General features: G+C 39.9%; 1 protein-coding gene and 1 non-coding gene across 3 annotated transcripts; both read left to right on the forward strand.

Annotated features, from left to right (window-relative positions):
* The first annotated feature begins 295 nt into the window (after positions 1 to 295).
* Positions 296 to 16,450, forward strand: Ino80c (INO80 complex subunit C). Of its 2 annotated transcripts, none has more exons than XM_076836812.1 (5): positions 296 to 503; positions 8,576 to 8,686; positions 9,737 to 9,848; positions 10,865 to 10,932; positions 16,038 to 16,450. In XM_076836812.1, exons 1-5 carry the CDS (start codon positions 348 to 350, stop codon positions 16,167 to 16,169), a joined length of 579 nt encoding a protein of 192 aa, XP_076692927.1. In that variant the 5' UTR covers positions 296 to 347; the 3' UTR covers positions 16,170 to 16,450. The 2 variants fall into 2 exon arrangements, with proteins under 2 accessions (XP_076692927.1, XP_076692928.1); XM_076836813.1 differs by having other exon boundaries at positions 296 to 479.
* Positions 13,336 to 13,440, forward strand: LOC143383039 (U6 spliceosomal RNA). The gene has a single exon (XR_013089089.1). It is a non-coding gene; the product is annotated as a U6 spliceosomal RNA (small nuclear RNA).
* Positions 16,451 to 17,628: the final 1,178 nt, after the last annotated feature.

Genomic DNA, 17,628 nt, shown 5'->3' on the forward strand with positions numbered 1-17,628 from the left:
CTTCGTTCTTACAAACATCAAAAGTGACCAATCTTCTGACTAAGCGTGAGAAAAGTCACCACGATCATTAATTCTAAAAGCCTAGTTATTTTAAAAGATCAGATGTTCACTGGGGATTTCCAGGCACGTGCGCCAACGCCCAGGGCACCGCCAGGCTGACACCTTCCCGCCCGATCGAATAAACTGTTCCGAGCTCCGCCTTTTAGATTCGACCGAGAGAAGTCAGCGAAAGCTGTGGAGTCCAGACCAGGTTTTCAAGCATCAAGACGGAAGTAATAACAAGCCGGAAGTTCCAGGGCCAGCCCCGGGAAACGGGGAGGGGGGAAGCAGGAGAAAGACTGGGTACGATGGCGGCTCAAATTCCAATTGTGGCAGCCACTTCCACCCCCGGGATAGCCCGGAACAGTAAGAAAAGGCCAGCTAGCCCTTCCTACAACGGCAGCAGCGGAGGAGGCTACGGAGCCAGTAAAAAGAAAAAGGTATCCACCTCTGGCTTTGCGCAGGTACGCTGGCACTCTCCTACTCTGCGCGTGCGCGGGGCCGACAAGGAGAAAGCGCATGCGCACGGCCGGCGGGGCGGAGCGTGTGCACGTGCACGTGCGCGTGCGCAGTGTCAGGCTGGGGGGTGGTGCCGGCTGAAGTAGATGCTGGTTGAAGTAGATGCTGGTTGGTGGTGTAAATGAGTATTTCCCCCCTACCCCACCCCCCTAAGTTTTAACGCCGTGGCTTTGGTTAGATTCACCACCCACCTTGTATTGTGAGGCGAGAAGAGGAGATGAGTGGTTGTTACAGATTTAGGACAAGGACCGCCCATTCCCTTCGAGGTCACATTTCGAGCGAGGTGCATGACTTAGAACCTGAGTGTCTTTGAAAGCTAGCGGGTCTCCCCTTGGTTCATCCTACTACATTGGCTGAGTGTCTGAGGTGCAGAGCGCCTTGTCCTACATGGAGGAACATAGAAATGCATTGATAACGTATGGTTTCCCTCATTTAGGAAATTTTTAATTTCCGCGTTATGATACCAGAGCAGAGACAGGCTGGCCTCTTGAAACATCCTTTGTGTTTTCAAACATAATATAAATGAAATCACACAAATATTCTTTAGTGTCCCCCTAGGTTCCTTTGTAGAAAAGTCTTTTTGAGACTTTTGTTGTGTGGAAAAGTCTTTATGAGACTTAAGTAAATCTGACATCTTGTACAAACATTTACTGGTGGACATTTGAGTTAATTTAACTGGGATTCCAGGCGTGCTCCACTTGTGCATATTCTTTATTGGAGTCTTTTCTGAGATATATCGTGAATACTTTCTCCCAATATGCCTATTATTTTGATATTCAGTTATGCTAGGACTAAGGAATGTAGTCAGTACATTTTGGAGGAATGATTCTTTTAATCCCCAAAGTAGCATTGGTCAACTTCCACCATAGCAAGCTTCAGAGAATGACCAAATGACTTCAGGATGCTGGAAATTCCAATAGCCCAAAGTAGTGGAAATTACAATTCTGGTGGCCTTAGAACACTCACTGAAAGGAAGGGCCTCCAAAGTACTCCCTGAGGACTTTCTTTGTCTTAGCAGCACCCTCTGGAGAGGCTGGAAAGAGCAGGACATTTCCTGGCATAGTGAATTCTTTTCTTTCTTGACTCTCCTCTTCCCAGCTGGTGTTTAAAGAAATGTAGTAACCAATTACTGCTTCCAGCCTCAGCATCCATCCCACAAAGAAGGAAAACAACTTGGCTTCTGTCTCTGGCAATAAGTCTTAAATATTTGTCCTGCTCTAATTCTCTGATCCACAGCCATTAGCACAGTACTTCCTTGAGAACTGCCTGGAATTTTTCTAGAGGTGATCCTCATCTGTGTTCCTTGGTCAGCCTTTCTGTTATATTTCAGTTCAGTTCAGTCAGCAAGTGTTTATGGTATTGTGTTTCTGTTATGGCCCCAGAAGTATGCTTAAAGATATTTCAAAGTATTATATCCTGTTCCCTCCCTTCCAAAAATCTCTCAGAAAAAGAGAATGGCAGATATATATTAGCTTTCTGTTGTTGCTGTTATGAATTACCACAAATTAAGTATCTTAAATAACTCATAGGATGAGAAGATCAACCCACAGAAAAACTACTGTCTGAGAATGGAGTGTTGGGGAGAAAAGAAAAGCTTTATTCAGTGGCCAAAAAATGAGGAAGAGGAAGCTTTGCTCACAAATCAGCTTCTGGACTCTAGCAGTGGGTTGAAGATTACAGATATAGGATAGGAATGTAAGGGAGAGACTAATAAAGGGGAGGAATATTCATGTCTTCTCTGGGACTAGGTAGTGATCATCCAGGAACTTGCGTGCTACCTTCTTTCACTCATTCCATGAACTGGTGTGTCTGGGCGTGGCAGCTGGCAGGTGTCTTTAGCTTTAAGTAGGGAGAAACTAGGCAGGTAGGTCTTGTCATATTAATCCTATATTATAGTTTGGGACAAAACATTTCTCGAATGTTTAACAGGTTTACTTGTGGAGCTGATATCTGACCCAAAAGTTGATGAAACAAAGGAGATAGACATAATATGAAGATAGAGATGCCAACATTCAGTCACCCATGGGACATCTGTAGGCCCAAGTGAAGAGTTAGTGTTTTCAGCAAAAGTGGTCTTCAGTTCCCTAAAGAGAAATGTAGGCAATGTTATCATCATAACCCACATGCCAGAGATATTATCTACAACAAAGCTAGTGGAAGACTAATAATTTATACCTAGCTCTGTGACCTCCAAAATTAGTAATTTTCAAGTCAATAAATAGCAAGTGAAGCTAGAGGGTTTATTTAGGCTTTCTTTGGTAATACATTCATTAGTTCATGGTTCTGTAGATCAGAAGTTCTAACATAATATGACTGGTTGGTTCTCTGCTCTTGGTATTACAAAGCTGAAATCCAAATGTTGATTGGGCTTTCTTTTCTAAAGGTCCTGGGGAAGAAAACAGTCAGCCTCATTCAGATTGTTGGCAGAATTCAGTTATTTGGAGGTAGTAGGGCTGTGGGTCTCTATCTCCTTGCTGGCAGTCAGCTGTTGCCCATATTCCTGGGCCCACGGCCTCTTCCATTTCCCAACCGGTTATGGAGAATCTCCCTTTATCCAGTCCTTCTCGAGCTTCAAATATCTCTGACTTCTCTTACCTCTGGATTTAGATTTAAAGGATTTATGTGATTAGGACAAGCCTACTTAGATAATATCCTTTGTTTAAGATCAGCTAATTTGGGACCTTAATTGCATCTGCAAATCTCCTTCACCACAGTAACTAGATAAGGGTTACTTCACTACAGTAACTTGAATAACTGGGAGAAGGTGCTTATATACCTGGGACCATGCTACAATTCTACCTATCACCTACATGGGGGAATATAATAATTTCTAACCTTGAGCCCAAGTTGATTATATATAACTTCCATCTTAGTATTTTACTGTGGCAGGACAGAGGAAGATGGGACTTTTGACAGTAGTAAAGGAGAGGTGGGGAGGCAAAGGGGCTTGAGATTGACTGAGGGGTGGTGGGTTTGAATGAGGAAGGCTTTCCTGGCCCAAGGTTTCATCAGTGGGGAGGTGAATGTTTTTATATAAATGACTTTCTTAGGTTAAAAGGGATTTTACAGATCTTTCAGCATCTAAATTTCCCTACATCAATAATTTTAACTATTTTGTTTTCTTTAAAAGCAAAATGTATAAAACGTCCATGAGACTTAAAATTTTACAAAAGATTTTTACTTAAGAGATTATTACAGTGTTTTTAGAGATTGTGGAAAAAATTCAATATTGTGGATTCATGGATTTTTTTTTTAATATCATGGATTCTTAAGACAAGTTTTACTTTCCAGAAATGTGCATATGGTTTCTAAAGTAAAATTGAGTGCATAGTTGAAATTTAAAGATGTTTGTAAATTTAAATGCTTAGAAGTTCTCAGGGTTTGAAGAGAATATTTTTGGTCTACTAGTATTTTGAGCAAAGCATTTATAGATGTTTTCCTCTACATCAAACTTAGGAAATAGTTTAATAGTACAAAAACAATTTTGTTTTATTATGCCATCAAGGTGGATCTTTATCCAGTTCAGCAGAAATTATTATTAAGTATTTATACTTGTTAAATTTTGTAAATTGTCTTAGAATTACAATGCTGTATTTGGATTTATATTCTCAATGTAACTAATGTGGCTATTGATTAATAATGTTACGAGAGTACAGTCTTCCATTCATTCTGGTTATTATACTTTGAAAAAGATTACTGGATTGGTGGGATGGGGAACAGATATTGTGTTAAAATAAAAGAAATAGTGATAAATAATAGTAATTAATGTTTGAGCATTTACTGTGTGCTAGACACTGTTCTAAGCTCTTTCTAAGCAATGTCATTTAATTCTCAAACTAACTTTATGTGGGTTTTTATTCTCATTTTACAGATCAGAAGATTAAGGGGAAATAAATAAAAAGTAAATAATTTGCCCACTTCCACATACTAATAAGTGGTAAGAGTCAGGGTTCTAACCCAAGTAGACTGTCCAGAGTTCACATTCTTTTTTTAATTGCCTTTCTTCATCACTCTAGGTTGGAAGATGGAATTAGATTTCTGGTCTAACAAACTCCATGAGGCAGAGAAATTATTTTGGAGAGGGTATTTCTGCCTTCTTATAGGGCATTTAAATCTTCTCAAACACCTATTCTAGTTGTTAAATTTTTTGATTTATAATGGTTAATAAGCATTTAATAAAGCATCTTAAGTTGAGGCTGCTCTTGCTGCTTGAGAAGAATAATGCAGAAGAGTGCAGATGACTAGGGGCGTAGAGATGATGATAGAAGCATCTCTGGAAGCAGCCAGAGAATGCTAGACTGACTTGATTTAGTCATTTAAAAAAATAATCATTCTATCCCAACTTTTAAAAAGTTATGGTAATCTTAAATCATGTTACTCTTTCTAGGTGTAGTATTTGTATTTTATTTGGTGTATGACATTCTGTATCCTGTTTTTCACTTAGGATTATTTGTGAACATTTCTCTGTATTGACAGTCATCTCAGTCAGTCTAATAGACTTGTAAGATTATCTGACTTCACTGTGTCCTAAGGAATTAATTTCTCTTATTTAACTGACTTTATTGAATATCAAGGTTTTATCTTGCATTTTTGCTATAGTAACTCTGCAGTTTTAGACTTATCCTTTTTTTAGAAATTTGGGATTCTAGATGTATCTGGTATTTGCTTTTTCAATGATAAGACAAAAAGACATTTGTCTCCTTTTTTTTTGTAACCACAGACAGAAAGCCCAAGTTATCCTGAAGTCTGTGTCTGATTCATGCAGGCTGCTGTCTGGAGAGAAGAAGCTATTTATTTGGGCTCTGTAGTTGGGCAGTGATGGGCTGAGACCCTAGGCCTTGCTGACTTCAGTGTCTTAGCGACAGACATGTGCTTCTTTAATAGCAGTCCAGGTTTCTCTTCTCTGGCGCTTACATCAGCTCTTTTAGTGCTGCAAAGAGAGGACAGCCCTTAGTCTTAGGCGTTACTTCCTCTCCTCTGCTTAGGGCGTTTGTGTCTCTGGACAGTCCATCTCATAAAAATCTCTTAGTGTTAATAGTGTTTTCCTAATATGGAAACTATATATCATTTTAAATGTTGTTTTAATGCATCTGAGCCCCAGAGACTTGGACTTCCCTTTGGCTAAGGTATCTCCCTCTCATCTGCTTAGCTGAGGTGAAGGGGAAGGAAGGTGAAGGTGGAGTAACATGGGGGTGGGAGTAAGGTTGAGGAGGAAAGACAAACAGAAAACCAGTCTGAACTTCCTGTGGGGATTTATCTGGTTAGAGAGTCAAGAAAGCCCCCCACTATTTTCAGAGGCAAGATCCACTCTGGAATTGTATGGCTCAGTTCTGTTCAGGTGGTTTCCTTTTTCAGCTGCTTCTTCAGCGTGACTTTTCAGGGGATTCAGGCCTGCTGAATGGAAGAGCAGAGGATGGAGCAGGCCCTCCAGGAGGAAGAGTCTGTTTGAAAAAAATCCATGCACATCATCTTCATTCCCTTCTTGACTCTCTAGCTTGGGGCTTGGAACTTAGACTTCTGGCCTGTCTTTTAGAAGCCACCCTTCTCTTGCTGTCAGCTATGCACTTGTCCTCCCCTGGCAGGACTTCCAGATAGCCTACATTGACTTGCTGAGTGCCTGCTTTTCATAGTAGCTTCTGGGGAAGTCCCCTACCCTAATCCCACACTGTTCCCCCTGGTCTGCCTTGAGACAAAGAATAATGTCAAAAGAATCTGCACTCCTTCCCCTTCACTGAGCACTCAACACCTTTGAGCTTCCTTGCTGGGATTCAGGGGAGAAAAATAAACAGAAAGGGAGAGGTACAGTCTTGGAGCATTTCGGGAGTAGAATGAAAGTCAGTTGCACTCCCTGAAGCTGGGGCTCTGGGAGCTGGACATGCTCTTGTGGATGGTTCTGTAAACACTGTCCAAGGTCTTGGGGCCCTGTTTTTCTGTTTTGAATTTCCTCTTTGCTTATTTAGCAGTTCAGTTTGTTTGTTTTTCTCAGATGGAAACAGTATTATATTAATAGTCATATTCTTTATGGAAATCTCAAACTATTAATAAAGTTGAAATTTGAGGTGTATCTGGAAATCTTTTTCAATTCTGCCCATTTTCCCTAGACTAGACCCTAAGTCACCCCTACCTGTCTTGGGTATCCCTTCTAATATGATACCCACTGGGTAGTTCTTAGAGTTGTCTGTCTGTTCTTAGGATTTTTGTTTTTCTCTTTTTCTTAAATTTAGACCACCCAGTAGGCCTGGCCTCCTGACAATGCAGGAGCATTGGCCTGTTTCCTGCTGAGTGGTCCGATGGAGTACCCTTATGAAGAGTTGGATTCCTTGGGAGAATGATCTCTTTCCTTCTAAACTGGCAGGTTTCCTTAGACCTATTCCCATCATGTCCTTTTCAGTCAGTGCCCTGGACTTTCTCCTTTGTCCCTGGATTACAACCTCTAAAAAGAGTGATTTCAGTGTGAATTTCCTAAAACAAAAGATTTTGTATAATGACAGGTAAGACTGGTTTGAGTGAGGATGAAGGGAGGGGCCATTCAGACAGAGGGGAGGGAATACAGGTTACAGATTCCTTGGCTAGAGCCCTAGCCCACCCAGAAACCCCAAAGAGGAATCTGGGAAGGTATTTGAGGAAAGACTGGTCAAAGAACTGTTGTAACAGAGTGAATGCTCCTTGCTTTCCCCACTCTTCTTTCCTCTTACAGATCCCATTGAGAGGACAGGGAAGTACGCATACGCACACGTCCAGAGACGTGAAGTTAAACATGCACTTACTAAAACACAACCACTCCATTCCAAAGTATTTACCCAAGAGAAAGGAAAATATTACAGCAACTTTATTTGGAGTAACTTGGCACTGAAAATAAACCAAATGTTCATCAACAGGAAAATGAATAAACACTTTTTAGTGCGTCTATATAGTGGAATTCTCCTCTGTTGAATAGTAGTAGGCAAATACATTGAAACAAACTGCTGATCCATACATATATCAACTTGTATAGGTCTCAAAAACTTTATGCTAAGCTAAAGAAGTATACGCTGTCAGACTCCATTTATATGAAGTTCTAGAACAGGTGTAAGTACTGTAGAAATCAGAGTAGTGGTTGCCCTGGGGCTGAAAGGTATTGACAAGGAAGGGACATGAGAGAACTTTGTGGGATGATGGAAGTGTTCCGTATTTTGATAGCATTTTGAATTACACCACTATAAACATTTAGCAAGCCATGAAACATACACTTAGGATCTCTGCATTTTACTATATGTAAATTTTATCTTGTTTTTTAAAAAGTTGAATTGTCATCTGGAAAGATTGGAAATTGCCTCTGAAATCAGATATAACCTTATTTTAGCTATTTCTAATTTGTTATCAGCTTAAAGATTTCTTGTTTTAAAGCATATCAGCCTGCTTGTCAGAATACTGTCTGGCTGTAGCCAGCTGACCTGTGGCACTCCAGCTTCCTCTTCATTTTCCGTCCTCAGAATGCCCACGTCCTGTTGTGTCCTTATGCATGCTGGCTCCTGCGTAGGTTCTCTGATGACTAAACCCTTAAGGTGCTAAGCCTTTTTGCCTTAATGTTTTAAGACACAGCTGATAAGATAAGCAGGAGTTGGGACTATGTGGTATCATAGAAATGGTGGGGTTTTTAGAATTGGCTTGATCTGGGTTTGAATCCAAAGGTAGAGTACTGTGTGGCCTTGACTCCATCCTTCTGAGCCTAGGTTTACTTTTTTTCAAAGTGGGAATGATAGCACTTCCTTTGTAGCTGTTGTCAGAATTAAATGAGTCAGCTTGGGTCGGATAGCCATCCCTGAGCTTGGCACTAAGAGAAACTATGAAACATGGCAGCTGCAGGTCCTACCCTCTCTCCTGCTCCCCATTAGGCAGGGTCTCCTCTGGGGCAGATGACCTGCTAGAGTGCTAGTTGCAGTTTTTCCTTGTATGGAACGTTCCCCCTTGTTGAGAGCAGAAGTGGTGAATCCTGCTAGAAGAAACTGACTTCAAACAATTCTTACTATGTTTTAAGGGTGTCAGCATGGAAGCCATGAATGAAAATAAAATGGTGTCCTCTGAGTTTAGCACAGGACCAGTGGAAAAAGCTGGAAAACCTTTGCCGTTTAAGGATCCTAACTTTGTGGTAAGTTTCTAAGGCATTATATTAAAAAAAAAAAAAAAAAAAAAAGAACAATCACATGTTGGCTACTGATCATGCTGGGCCTGCAGCTTTGGTGGCTCTGGCGTCCCCATCTTCAGTCTAAGTTGCAACCTTTTCCCCATGGGCTGTTATGGGAGGGAAGGGGCAGGATAAGAAGGATCCTTCCTGTGGATCTTCTACTTTGCCAAACCCCAAGGACTTTGGTACCTTTGTGGAATTCATTAAAGGATAACATTTTGAGGGTGATTCATTCCCATGATGATTGCTTCCCTTCCCTTTTTATTGGTCTTACATTAGTTTCAGGTAAGGCTTGAAATATTTAACTGACAGAAGAGTGTTCCTCATTAGTTTCTTAAACAAATCTAAGTGTTATGCTATGAAGTAGAAATGGGCACTTTTTCTTTCATTCTTGAGGGATATAATAACATATTGACTCAAAGATTCGGATTACACTATTAAGTTTATTTTTTATGAATGAGTTTTGTAAATACAGTGTTACTAGTTTCACAAATATTTTGGAAGTTTTTTTCCATTTTATTTTGTAATCTTCATAGGACCAAAAAAAGAGAGAGATTTCCAGAAGGCTTGCCATGCCACAGTTGTGGCTTACTCAAGTTTTCCAGGATCACTAGTAATTTGGAAGACAGAGACTTGCCCTCAGAAGGGAGTTTAGAGATTCAGTCATGAGATTAAATCTAACTTTGTAGTAAATTTATTTTAAGGTGATCAAGTCATAAGTGAATTCTGCAAAGTTAGACCCAATAAAAGATTTGATTTTGTGTTTGCATATAAAAACATAACCTTTTATTTCTATTCTATCACCAGCTAACTTGTAGATTTTGACAGTCCAGATTTTCATTTGTTCAAACTAAAATGAGAGTATACAATGAAGTACTTTTTAAAAAGGTCTTAGGGTACAAATTATTGGTGATAGAATGAAAGGTACTTAACAGTTATGATAGCATAAATGTCAGATTCTCATAGTAGTCTCCGTTCATTTTTGTTTTTTCTAACCCATGCTTTTAACTTGAGCACTCTGGCCATGGTGGTGCAGTAGCTGGCAAGAAGAACAGAACCTGGAAGAACCTGAAACAAATTCTTGCTGCTGAAAGGGCATTGCCGTGGCAACTGAATGATCCTAACTGTGAGCTGTCTAAAGTCTTCCATGTGATTATAATGCTCAGACTAGGAACTTCCTTACGACAGACCTGTGTTATTTTATTGTGTCTGCATTATTGTAGGAAATTGTTTTTTATTTTATTTTATTTTTTTATTTTATTTTATAGTGGCATTGATCTAGGAATATTATGTGTGTATTATCTGTGAACTGTGTCTGTGTTCAACCTGTTTGTGTTGTCATGGGTTAGGATTAGTGTCATTATTAACATTTCAGTTTGAGAGATAGGTCCTGCTATGATAATATTGATGTTTCTATTAGACAAAATTCTTATTTAAAAGTCTACTCTTAAAAATTTATTTCTAAGAACAAGGTAGCCCAAGTATAATGCTAGATTTAGGAGATTCCAACAACCAGCTTAAAGTCCAATTCTTTTGCACTCTTAAGCCAGCATCTTTGAATGTGAATACTTTCTGCTGCATTATGTTTAAATGTATATAAAACACTGTTAGATGTTCTGTTGAACTTCATTGTAAAATGCAGGTTCATTGATCACTACACCTCCTGTCTTGCTGTATGTCTTTCATGGGGGTGACTCAGATGGATGACAAATAAGCTAGTCAGTCATCTAGGTGTGGACATGCAGGAGTCTGGGTGCTCAGATCCAGTTAGTGGGTTATTTGACATTTCATCACCATCAACCCATGGAGCCTGAGATTGTGAAAGTAGCTTGTGGGCAGATGAATTTTCCAGCAATTCTGCTGGAATAGAGGGTCCTTGGTGACAAGGCAGGGCTGGATCCAACCTTGTACTTGGTCTGTAACATACTATACTATTTTTCTAAGACTCCTTTCTTATTTGCTTGGTTAATCCACATAATCCATAATCATAAAGGAAAATTTCAGGAATATTATCAAATATTATTTACAGTGGTGGGGGGAGGGAGAGAAAGAGAGGAATGGAATTAGAATGTTTTAAGGCAAGTTTAGTCATCTCTTTATGTTTTAAGGCAAGTTTAGTCATCTCTTTTTTTCCCCCCTCAGACTTTAGTATTGATGCTCCTCCATCCTTTAAACCAGCCAAGAAGTATTCTGATGTTTCGGGTCTTCTTGTGAGTATAATTATATCTCTATTTTTTATAACATTAAACTGAAGAAGATTTCAGAGTAATGTCCAGACTGTGTTCAATATCCACCACCAATGATTCTGCCTACAGCCCAGGTACTATGAATAGGTAATAGGTTTGTGCAAGGCATCCATTCTGCAATCTGGGACAGCTATGTGGGCATCCCAGAAGGAGGATTGTTCTAGAAATCAGGAGACATGAATTTTACTTCCTTTTTCTCGGATAGTTAACTATTTGGAACAATATGAAAGAAACAATTACCTTTTTAACTGCCAAAGTTTCAAAAACCTGCATTTTAGATGATTTTACTTATAATATTTAGGGCTGGAGGTGTAGGTCGGTCATAGAATGATGGCCTCACATGCTTTAGACCCTGGGTTTGATCTCCAGCATTGTAAAAAAAAAAAAAAAAAAAGTAAATGTTTCCATAGAAGCACTGTGATTTCCAAACTTAAGCACCAGCCCCCCCTTTTTTTTCCTCCAAATAAAATCATAAGAGAATCCATATATCTAAAAGGGCTAGAGTCCTTCCTAGCCATTGAGGTCTCCTGCTCCTTTTCCTCCTCCCTACCCCCATCCTGGTGACCCCCTCAAGTGCTTCTAGGGAACAAAGTTTGGAAACCACTAGTGGAGCTAGAAGTAGGAATTGGGGAAGTGGGAATTGGGCAAGTTACTGAAACTCAGAAACTGAAAAGAGCCCTATTTCCTTATTTGCAGAATGTAGAGCAAGTGGGGTACTTGTAAAGACATCTTCCCCTCACCTTCTTAATCTGTTTTTCATATTTTATAAATTTGTAAGATGGGCTTTTTCTCATAACTATAGAAATAAAACTTGCTGTTTTTTAAACATCTATCTCTTAAATCCTTATATTTTAATGAAAATGTGTGATCCCCAAATTCTATAACAAATTGACCAAATTAGTTATATACATTATATAAAGAAGAATTGCCTCCTTCCTATATCCTTTTTTGGGGGAATTGCCTTTTTATATATATCCTTCTTTATTCCTGATCATTTTCATTGTTCCGAACTCATTTTCATTTGTTTGCTATTAGTACTGTATATGCTATAGTTTGGATATCATTTGTCCCCCAAAAGTTCATGTACTGTAAAGCTTGGTCTCCAGTGTGGCTTGAGCTCCTGCTTCCTGCTTGGTAGTCAGGAAATGGTCATGGCAGAGTTAGTATGATCCTAGATCTCATCTTATAGGCTTCTTTTTTTTTTAATAGGCTTCTTCTTCTTCTTTTTTTTTTTCAGCCACTGTAATCTTGTACTACCTCTTATCTCTTTCTCAAAAATAGCTGCTTCATATTTTTTTAACCATCTTAATAGTTGTTTGTGGCAGTAGAACTAGTCTGGCACCAGTTATTCTGTTATGGCCCAAAGTGGAAATCTCTTGCTGTGTCAATTCAAGCTTTTGGAAGCCAGTCCCCTTAGAATGTCAGCTTTATCCTCACCATTTTGGGCAGTTCATTTACTAGTATAATGATTTTCACCTGTTAGGAGGCATGAGTGCTATTTTGAGAAACATTATTCCAGGTCTCTTTTTGCCATTGGTGAAGGTCTTGCTGTGTTACACAGTACTTAAAACCTCTTCCCCCACTTCTTTGTGAGAATTAAAACATTCTGGATATACAAAAAATATCAAATCATTGAGAGACAGTTCCATAGGAAAATGGGCAAAAGAATAAGAATTAGAAATTATAGTAGAAGAATGTAGATGACTAATAAGTAAGCATTTGTCTGGTAATTATAAAAAGGACTCATTCTCCAGGGAAGAAATTAAAGACTTATTAAAGACTTTTTTTTTTTTTCCCTTTACTGGAGATTGAACCCAAGGATACTTTACCATTGATCCACATCCTCAGCCCTTTTTATTTATTTTTTTATTTTGAGTCAGGGTCTCATTGAGTTGCTTAGGACCTTGCTAAGTTACTAAAGCTGGTCTGGAACTTGCAATCCTCCTTCTACCTTCCCAAGTTGTGTGCCACTATGCCTGGCAAGAAATTAAGATGTTTCATTACATATTTTGGCCCCAACATTAGGAAGTGGATATTCTCATACATTGCTGTTTTCAGGTGGGAATGCGCATTAATACAGCTTCTTGAAATGACAATTTGGCATTTCTCTTATAACAGAAAAGCAAATGAATAATCCAGCAATTTGCCTTCTAGGCAGTTGTCTAGAGAAATAGGTGCATAAGGAGCTTTATGCAGAAATACTTATGGAAACTGTGTTAGCAAAATGTTGGAAACAACAGAAAGCTCTATCACAGGGTATATTGTCACATTGTTCTGTGAGCTTGATGCATATCAACATGCTTAAAGTTCTAGGATGCAAAACAGAATAAGCAGCTTATTGCTGTTACATAAAAATCAGCATACAGTGTGCACTTCTGCAGCATATATGCCAAAATTAGAATGATATAGAAATGATTAGCACAGCCCCTGTGCAAGGATGACATGCAAATTTATGAAGTATTCAATTTTTTAAATTCTTATTTTTTACTATGCCAAGTTTAGTTTTTCTTCCATAGGATTTCATACAAAACAGGAATAAGCAAATTATGGCCTACGTGGCAGATTTATTTATTTTCTATTTTACTGTGGCCCATGAGTATCTTTGTTGTTATTGGTTATAATTTCTTTATAGTTGTTGTGTGGTTCTTAGTATTCATGTGACTTAAATTGTGTCTTTAAGTAGCATTATACCATTTTATATATAAGAACCTTGTAGGGGTATACTTGTGTTTATTTCTTTCCAGTACCATGCTTGTTGTATACTTTACTCCTACATGTTATAAACCCCACAAAAACTTGTTATTATCTTGCTCCAAGTGGTCAACACATTTTTAAAGAATTTGAAAATAAGAAAAAATAAATCTTTACTCATCCACAAAAATAACACATTCACAAAAAAATACATGTTGACTAATTTCTCTGTTGTTTATGTGTTAAGGGTATAAATAAAAACTTCTGGAAGAGTGCCCACCTAGCGGTGGTTTCCTCAGGGGAAAGCAAGGACTTGTGGGTGGAAGGCAATGGTAAAGGGAGACTTTAGTCTTACTTGTACTGTTTTTTTTTCCCCCCCAGAGGAGAACATGGTTCACTTATTATTTGTATAATTTCAAGTTACATAATTAAAAACTAAAGCCTAACTCATATTTACAGTGACACACCTGTCCTCAGCCAGCCACATGACTGTTTCCTCTGCACTTGGGCATGGCAAGAAGACATGTGGAGGTCACATCTGTGTTTAGCCCTCATTACAAAGCTATGGAAAATGTTAAGACTCTAGGTGAGATGGGGAAGCTGTGAGCACTGCGTGTAACTCTTTGCTTGTCACCCTGCAGCAAGGGGGACTAAAGCTAATTGCCATTTAGGACATGACCTCTGTTTGTTGCATTCAGGCTCAAGGGACAGGATGCAGAGGCAGGTAGACTGTGGAGATGAGCTTCCTCATTTGTTCATCTCTGGGGTGTTACTTGGCATCCTTCCTTGTGTTCAAAATGCAGGATGCTGACTCCTGGGTCAGGCCCATACTGTTCCAGTTTTTGTTGGTGCCACAGGATCTCCGTATTCCACATTGTTTCTTCAGCAGCCTTCTTGGCAGTAAGGTCTGAACTTGGGTAGCTTAACTAACACAGATTGGTGTAAGGAGAGAGGCATCCATGCAGTGGAGCCAAACTGAGGCCAGCTCATATATGGAGGCCAGGTGGTCCTCACCAGATGACATGCCTGTACCCTGCTCAGAGCTTTAGATAGTCTTCCCCTGCCAGATAGTTAATCTAACTGCCTCAGGTCCATGAGCCCTTGAAAGAGACTTGTCACTGTTTTTCTAATTAAGTTTTCCCTTATAGTACTATCATTAAAGGAAATGTAGTACAGAAAGGCACTATTTAGATCAAGCAAGAGAATCATCAAAGTTTTATTTTATATAGAGCTTTAATTAATCTTTACTTTTTGGGAATACATCCCACTTTCCTGACACACAGCAGCTAAATACTGTAGGGAGATGCCAGGTGGCAGGAGTGAGAACATGAGAAACCTATGACTCAGTTCCTTTCGGCTTGTTGCCTCTTCTCTGAAGTCTTCCCCCTCATCAAGCCACAAAATTACTAAGAGTCTAGGTCCATACACACATGACAGCAGTGGAGCAGACAGTCCACCCTTGAATAATTGGACATTATCTGTCTAGACTTTAATGCCATCTTTTATAATTTTTTAAATGGAGCTTAAAATTACTCATATTTTTAAAATAAAATCTATAGAAGCCATGCTCTTTGAGATATATAGTAAGCAAATTATTTTGTCTGCTTGCACATGGGAAAAACAGACTGAAAGAGAATTTTGATATGTCTAGGAAACAAGTACTCTTTTCTTTTGTGATGGTCCTGATTGTCTGTTTCTTTGTTTGTCATTTATTCATTCAGTCATTCAGTATATAACCACTGATGGCTCCCTGTGCTCTCTGCATTGCACAGGAACTGGTCTACAATGATAAGCCAGCCAGCTTACTTCTACCTTGTGGAGCCTCACAGCCTAAACCTTAATCAGAGAGTATGTAAATAGTAGACTTCAAAGCAGCAGAGATAAGCATTGCTCAGGAGAGCTCCACAGTGCTATGAAAGACCCTCTGCAGAAGCACTGATAAACCTTCCTTGAAGCTGTGACTCACCTTCAAGTGGCAGGAGGGGTGTGGGTCCAGCAAGCATGGGAGCAGCGCCTGCCTTGAGAAGCACAGACCTGGGACACTTACTGGAAGGGAGTGGGTGTTGGAAGCCAGGGATTGATGACCATCATGAATTCAGTTTTGGAATTGTTGCTTGCAACCCTTGAGGGACCAAGAAGAAGGGTCCTAGAATAGGATGTGGTTGTTCTTTCTGTCTGTTCCCTGAAGTGTTTCTCAAGTCTGAGGAGATTAATGAGTCTTTGCCAAAGGGAGCAATTTAGTGTTCTTGGTGACAGTAAAACATAATGAAGATATATTTCTCTTTTTGTAAAGTAGAAAAAAATGTCAAAACTTGTGCTTGAACTTGAAACACCACAACCAAAAACTTTGTCCTTCACTGTGCCCATGTCTCACACAGGCCAACTACACAGACCCCCAGAGCAAGCTGCGGTTCAGTACCATTGAAGAATTTTCCTATATTAGGAGGCTGCCATCTGATGTCATCACTGGCTACCTGGCTCTAAGGAAGGCCACGAGCATTGTTCCCTGAGCCTGAGCAGTGGAGATGAAGTGGGAACTGTTTCAAAGGCAGACTTTGGGCTCGTGATTTTGTTTCATGGAAACAAACTCATTCTGCTGTCAATCTCAAAATGTCAGTGCTGTGCCTTGGAAAGAATGTTTGGCTTTAATTTAAGGGTTTTTAAAATTTTTTTATTTCTCTGTTTTCCCTCCAAGTGTGATATTTCCTGTTGAATTAAATTATATTTCAGTTGTTGCCTCAAGTAAAATTGTTTGACAAGAAAATACAATAAAATTGTGCTTTTAATTTAACCCAAGTAAGTTCCATATTTTTATTTCTAAGCTGTGAACTCTTGTCTAACATTTAAAGACTCTGCAGTGAATCCACAACAGATTTGAATTATTCTTGATCCCAGTGACTCTCCTTTTAGAGCATGTTACCCTTTCTCTTGGATTAGAATGATGGGAAGATTGGAAGAAGTCCAAAATTTGGAATGAAGAAGAAAGAGCTGTGTGCCCCATCCTATCACACTGGACCAGTCCTTTGCCCTGTGCCTCAGCCTCTCCTTGTCCCCAGACACATGGGAACCAACACTGATGCTCCCTGTCTAAGAATAATCTTGTCTTGGTGGAGAATGCTGCCCCTTGGGCTGCAGCCTGCTCCAGGAAGTTGGCATGTGCTTCCCTGTTCTACAAGGAGAGGAAACATTTCCTTGGACCAGGAAAAGGAGTCTGGAGATATGCCTAGCTTTGCTGAGCCCTGTTGCCAGTTGTCATATTTATGTAGGATAGGTGGTAGTACCAGACCTTGGATCTTCTGGGCCAGGGCCGCCTCTACTTTAGAGGATTGGACACCCAGATGCCCTTTCTGGGGACAGCCCCTCCTACAACCCACCCCAGGCATAGAGAAAAGAAAAAACAAAGCCTCATCAGCTGGGAGAGCAACCTGCTAGCTGGTAGCAACTACCTAAAACTTGACTTTCCTCCTACCAGGTACAGTAGCCCCAATGTCCTTCAGTACCTTCTCACAATGGTAACAGAGAAGGGGTGTTGTGTAGCATCCCCTTCCCCATAACAAGGGACCTTTGGTGATTAGGAAAGGAGGGAGCTTTCCTCAGCCCACGGTCACCAAGCATTTGAGCCTCTGGTGCCAGGGTTCTCAAACCACAGCCACATCAGAGTCACCTGAGGGCTTTATAATAAAAGATGTTGTGAGGTATGCTCTGATGGTGAAATTGAGGTGTCTGAAAAGTCAGAGGCTGCTGCCTGGCTCCTACACTGGCCTTCACACTTCCTGCCTTCAGGAAATACCCCAGCTTCCTTTTCAGTGGAGAGCAGTTAGTCAAGGACACTTCCTGCTTTTGCTTCCATTTTTTATTATGTAGAGTAAACTTGGGGTCAGTCAATGTCTTTTCCTTTGAAGACCCTCCCACCAAATGGGCATTTCCATTCAATACTGATGCTAGATGCTGCCTCAGTCCTACCTATTC

Source organism: Callospermophilus lateralis, chromosome 17, assembly GCF_048772815.1.
Source record: "Callospermophilus lateralis isolate mCalLat2 chromosome 17, mCalLat2.hap1, whole genome shotgun sequence".
Lineage (NCBI taxonomy): Eukaryota > Metazoa > Chordata > Mammalia > Rodentia > Sciuridae > Callospermophilus > Callospermophilus lateralis.

Bases quoted from the DNA above. Each gene is read 5' to 3' on its own strand.
- Ino80c (XM_076836812.1), top strand. From the start codon at position 348: ATGGCGGCTCAAATTCCAATTGTGGCAGCCACTTCCACCCCCGGGATA. The intron at 504-8,575 runs GTACGCTGGCAC...CTATGTTTTAAG, and splicing joins CCACCTCTGGCTTTGCGCAG to GGTGTCAGCATGGAAGCCAT. The intron at 10,933-16,037 runs GTGAGTATAATT...TGTCTCACACAG, and splicing joins CTGATGTTTCGGGTCTTCTT to GCCAACTACACAGACCCCCA.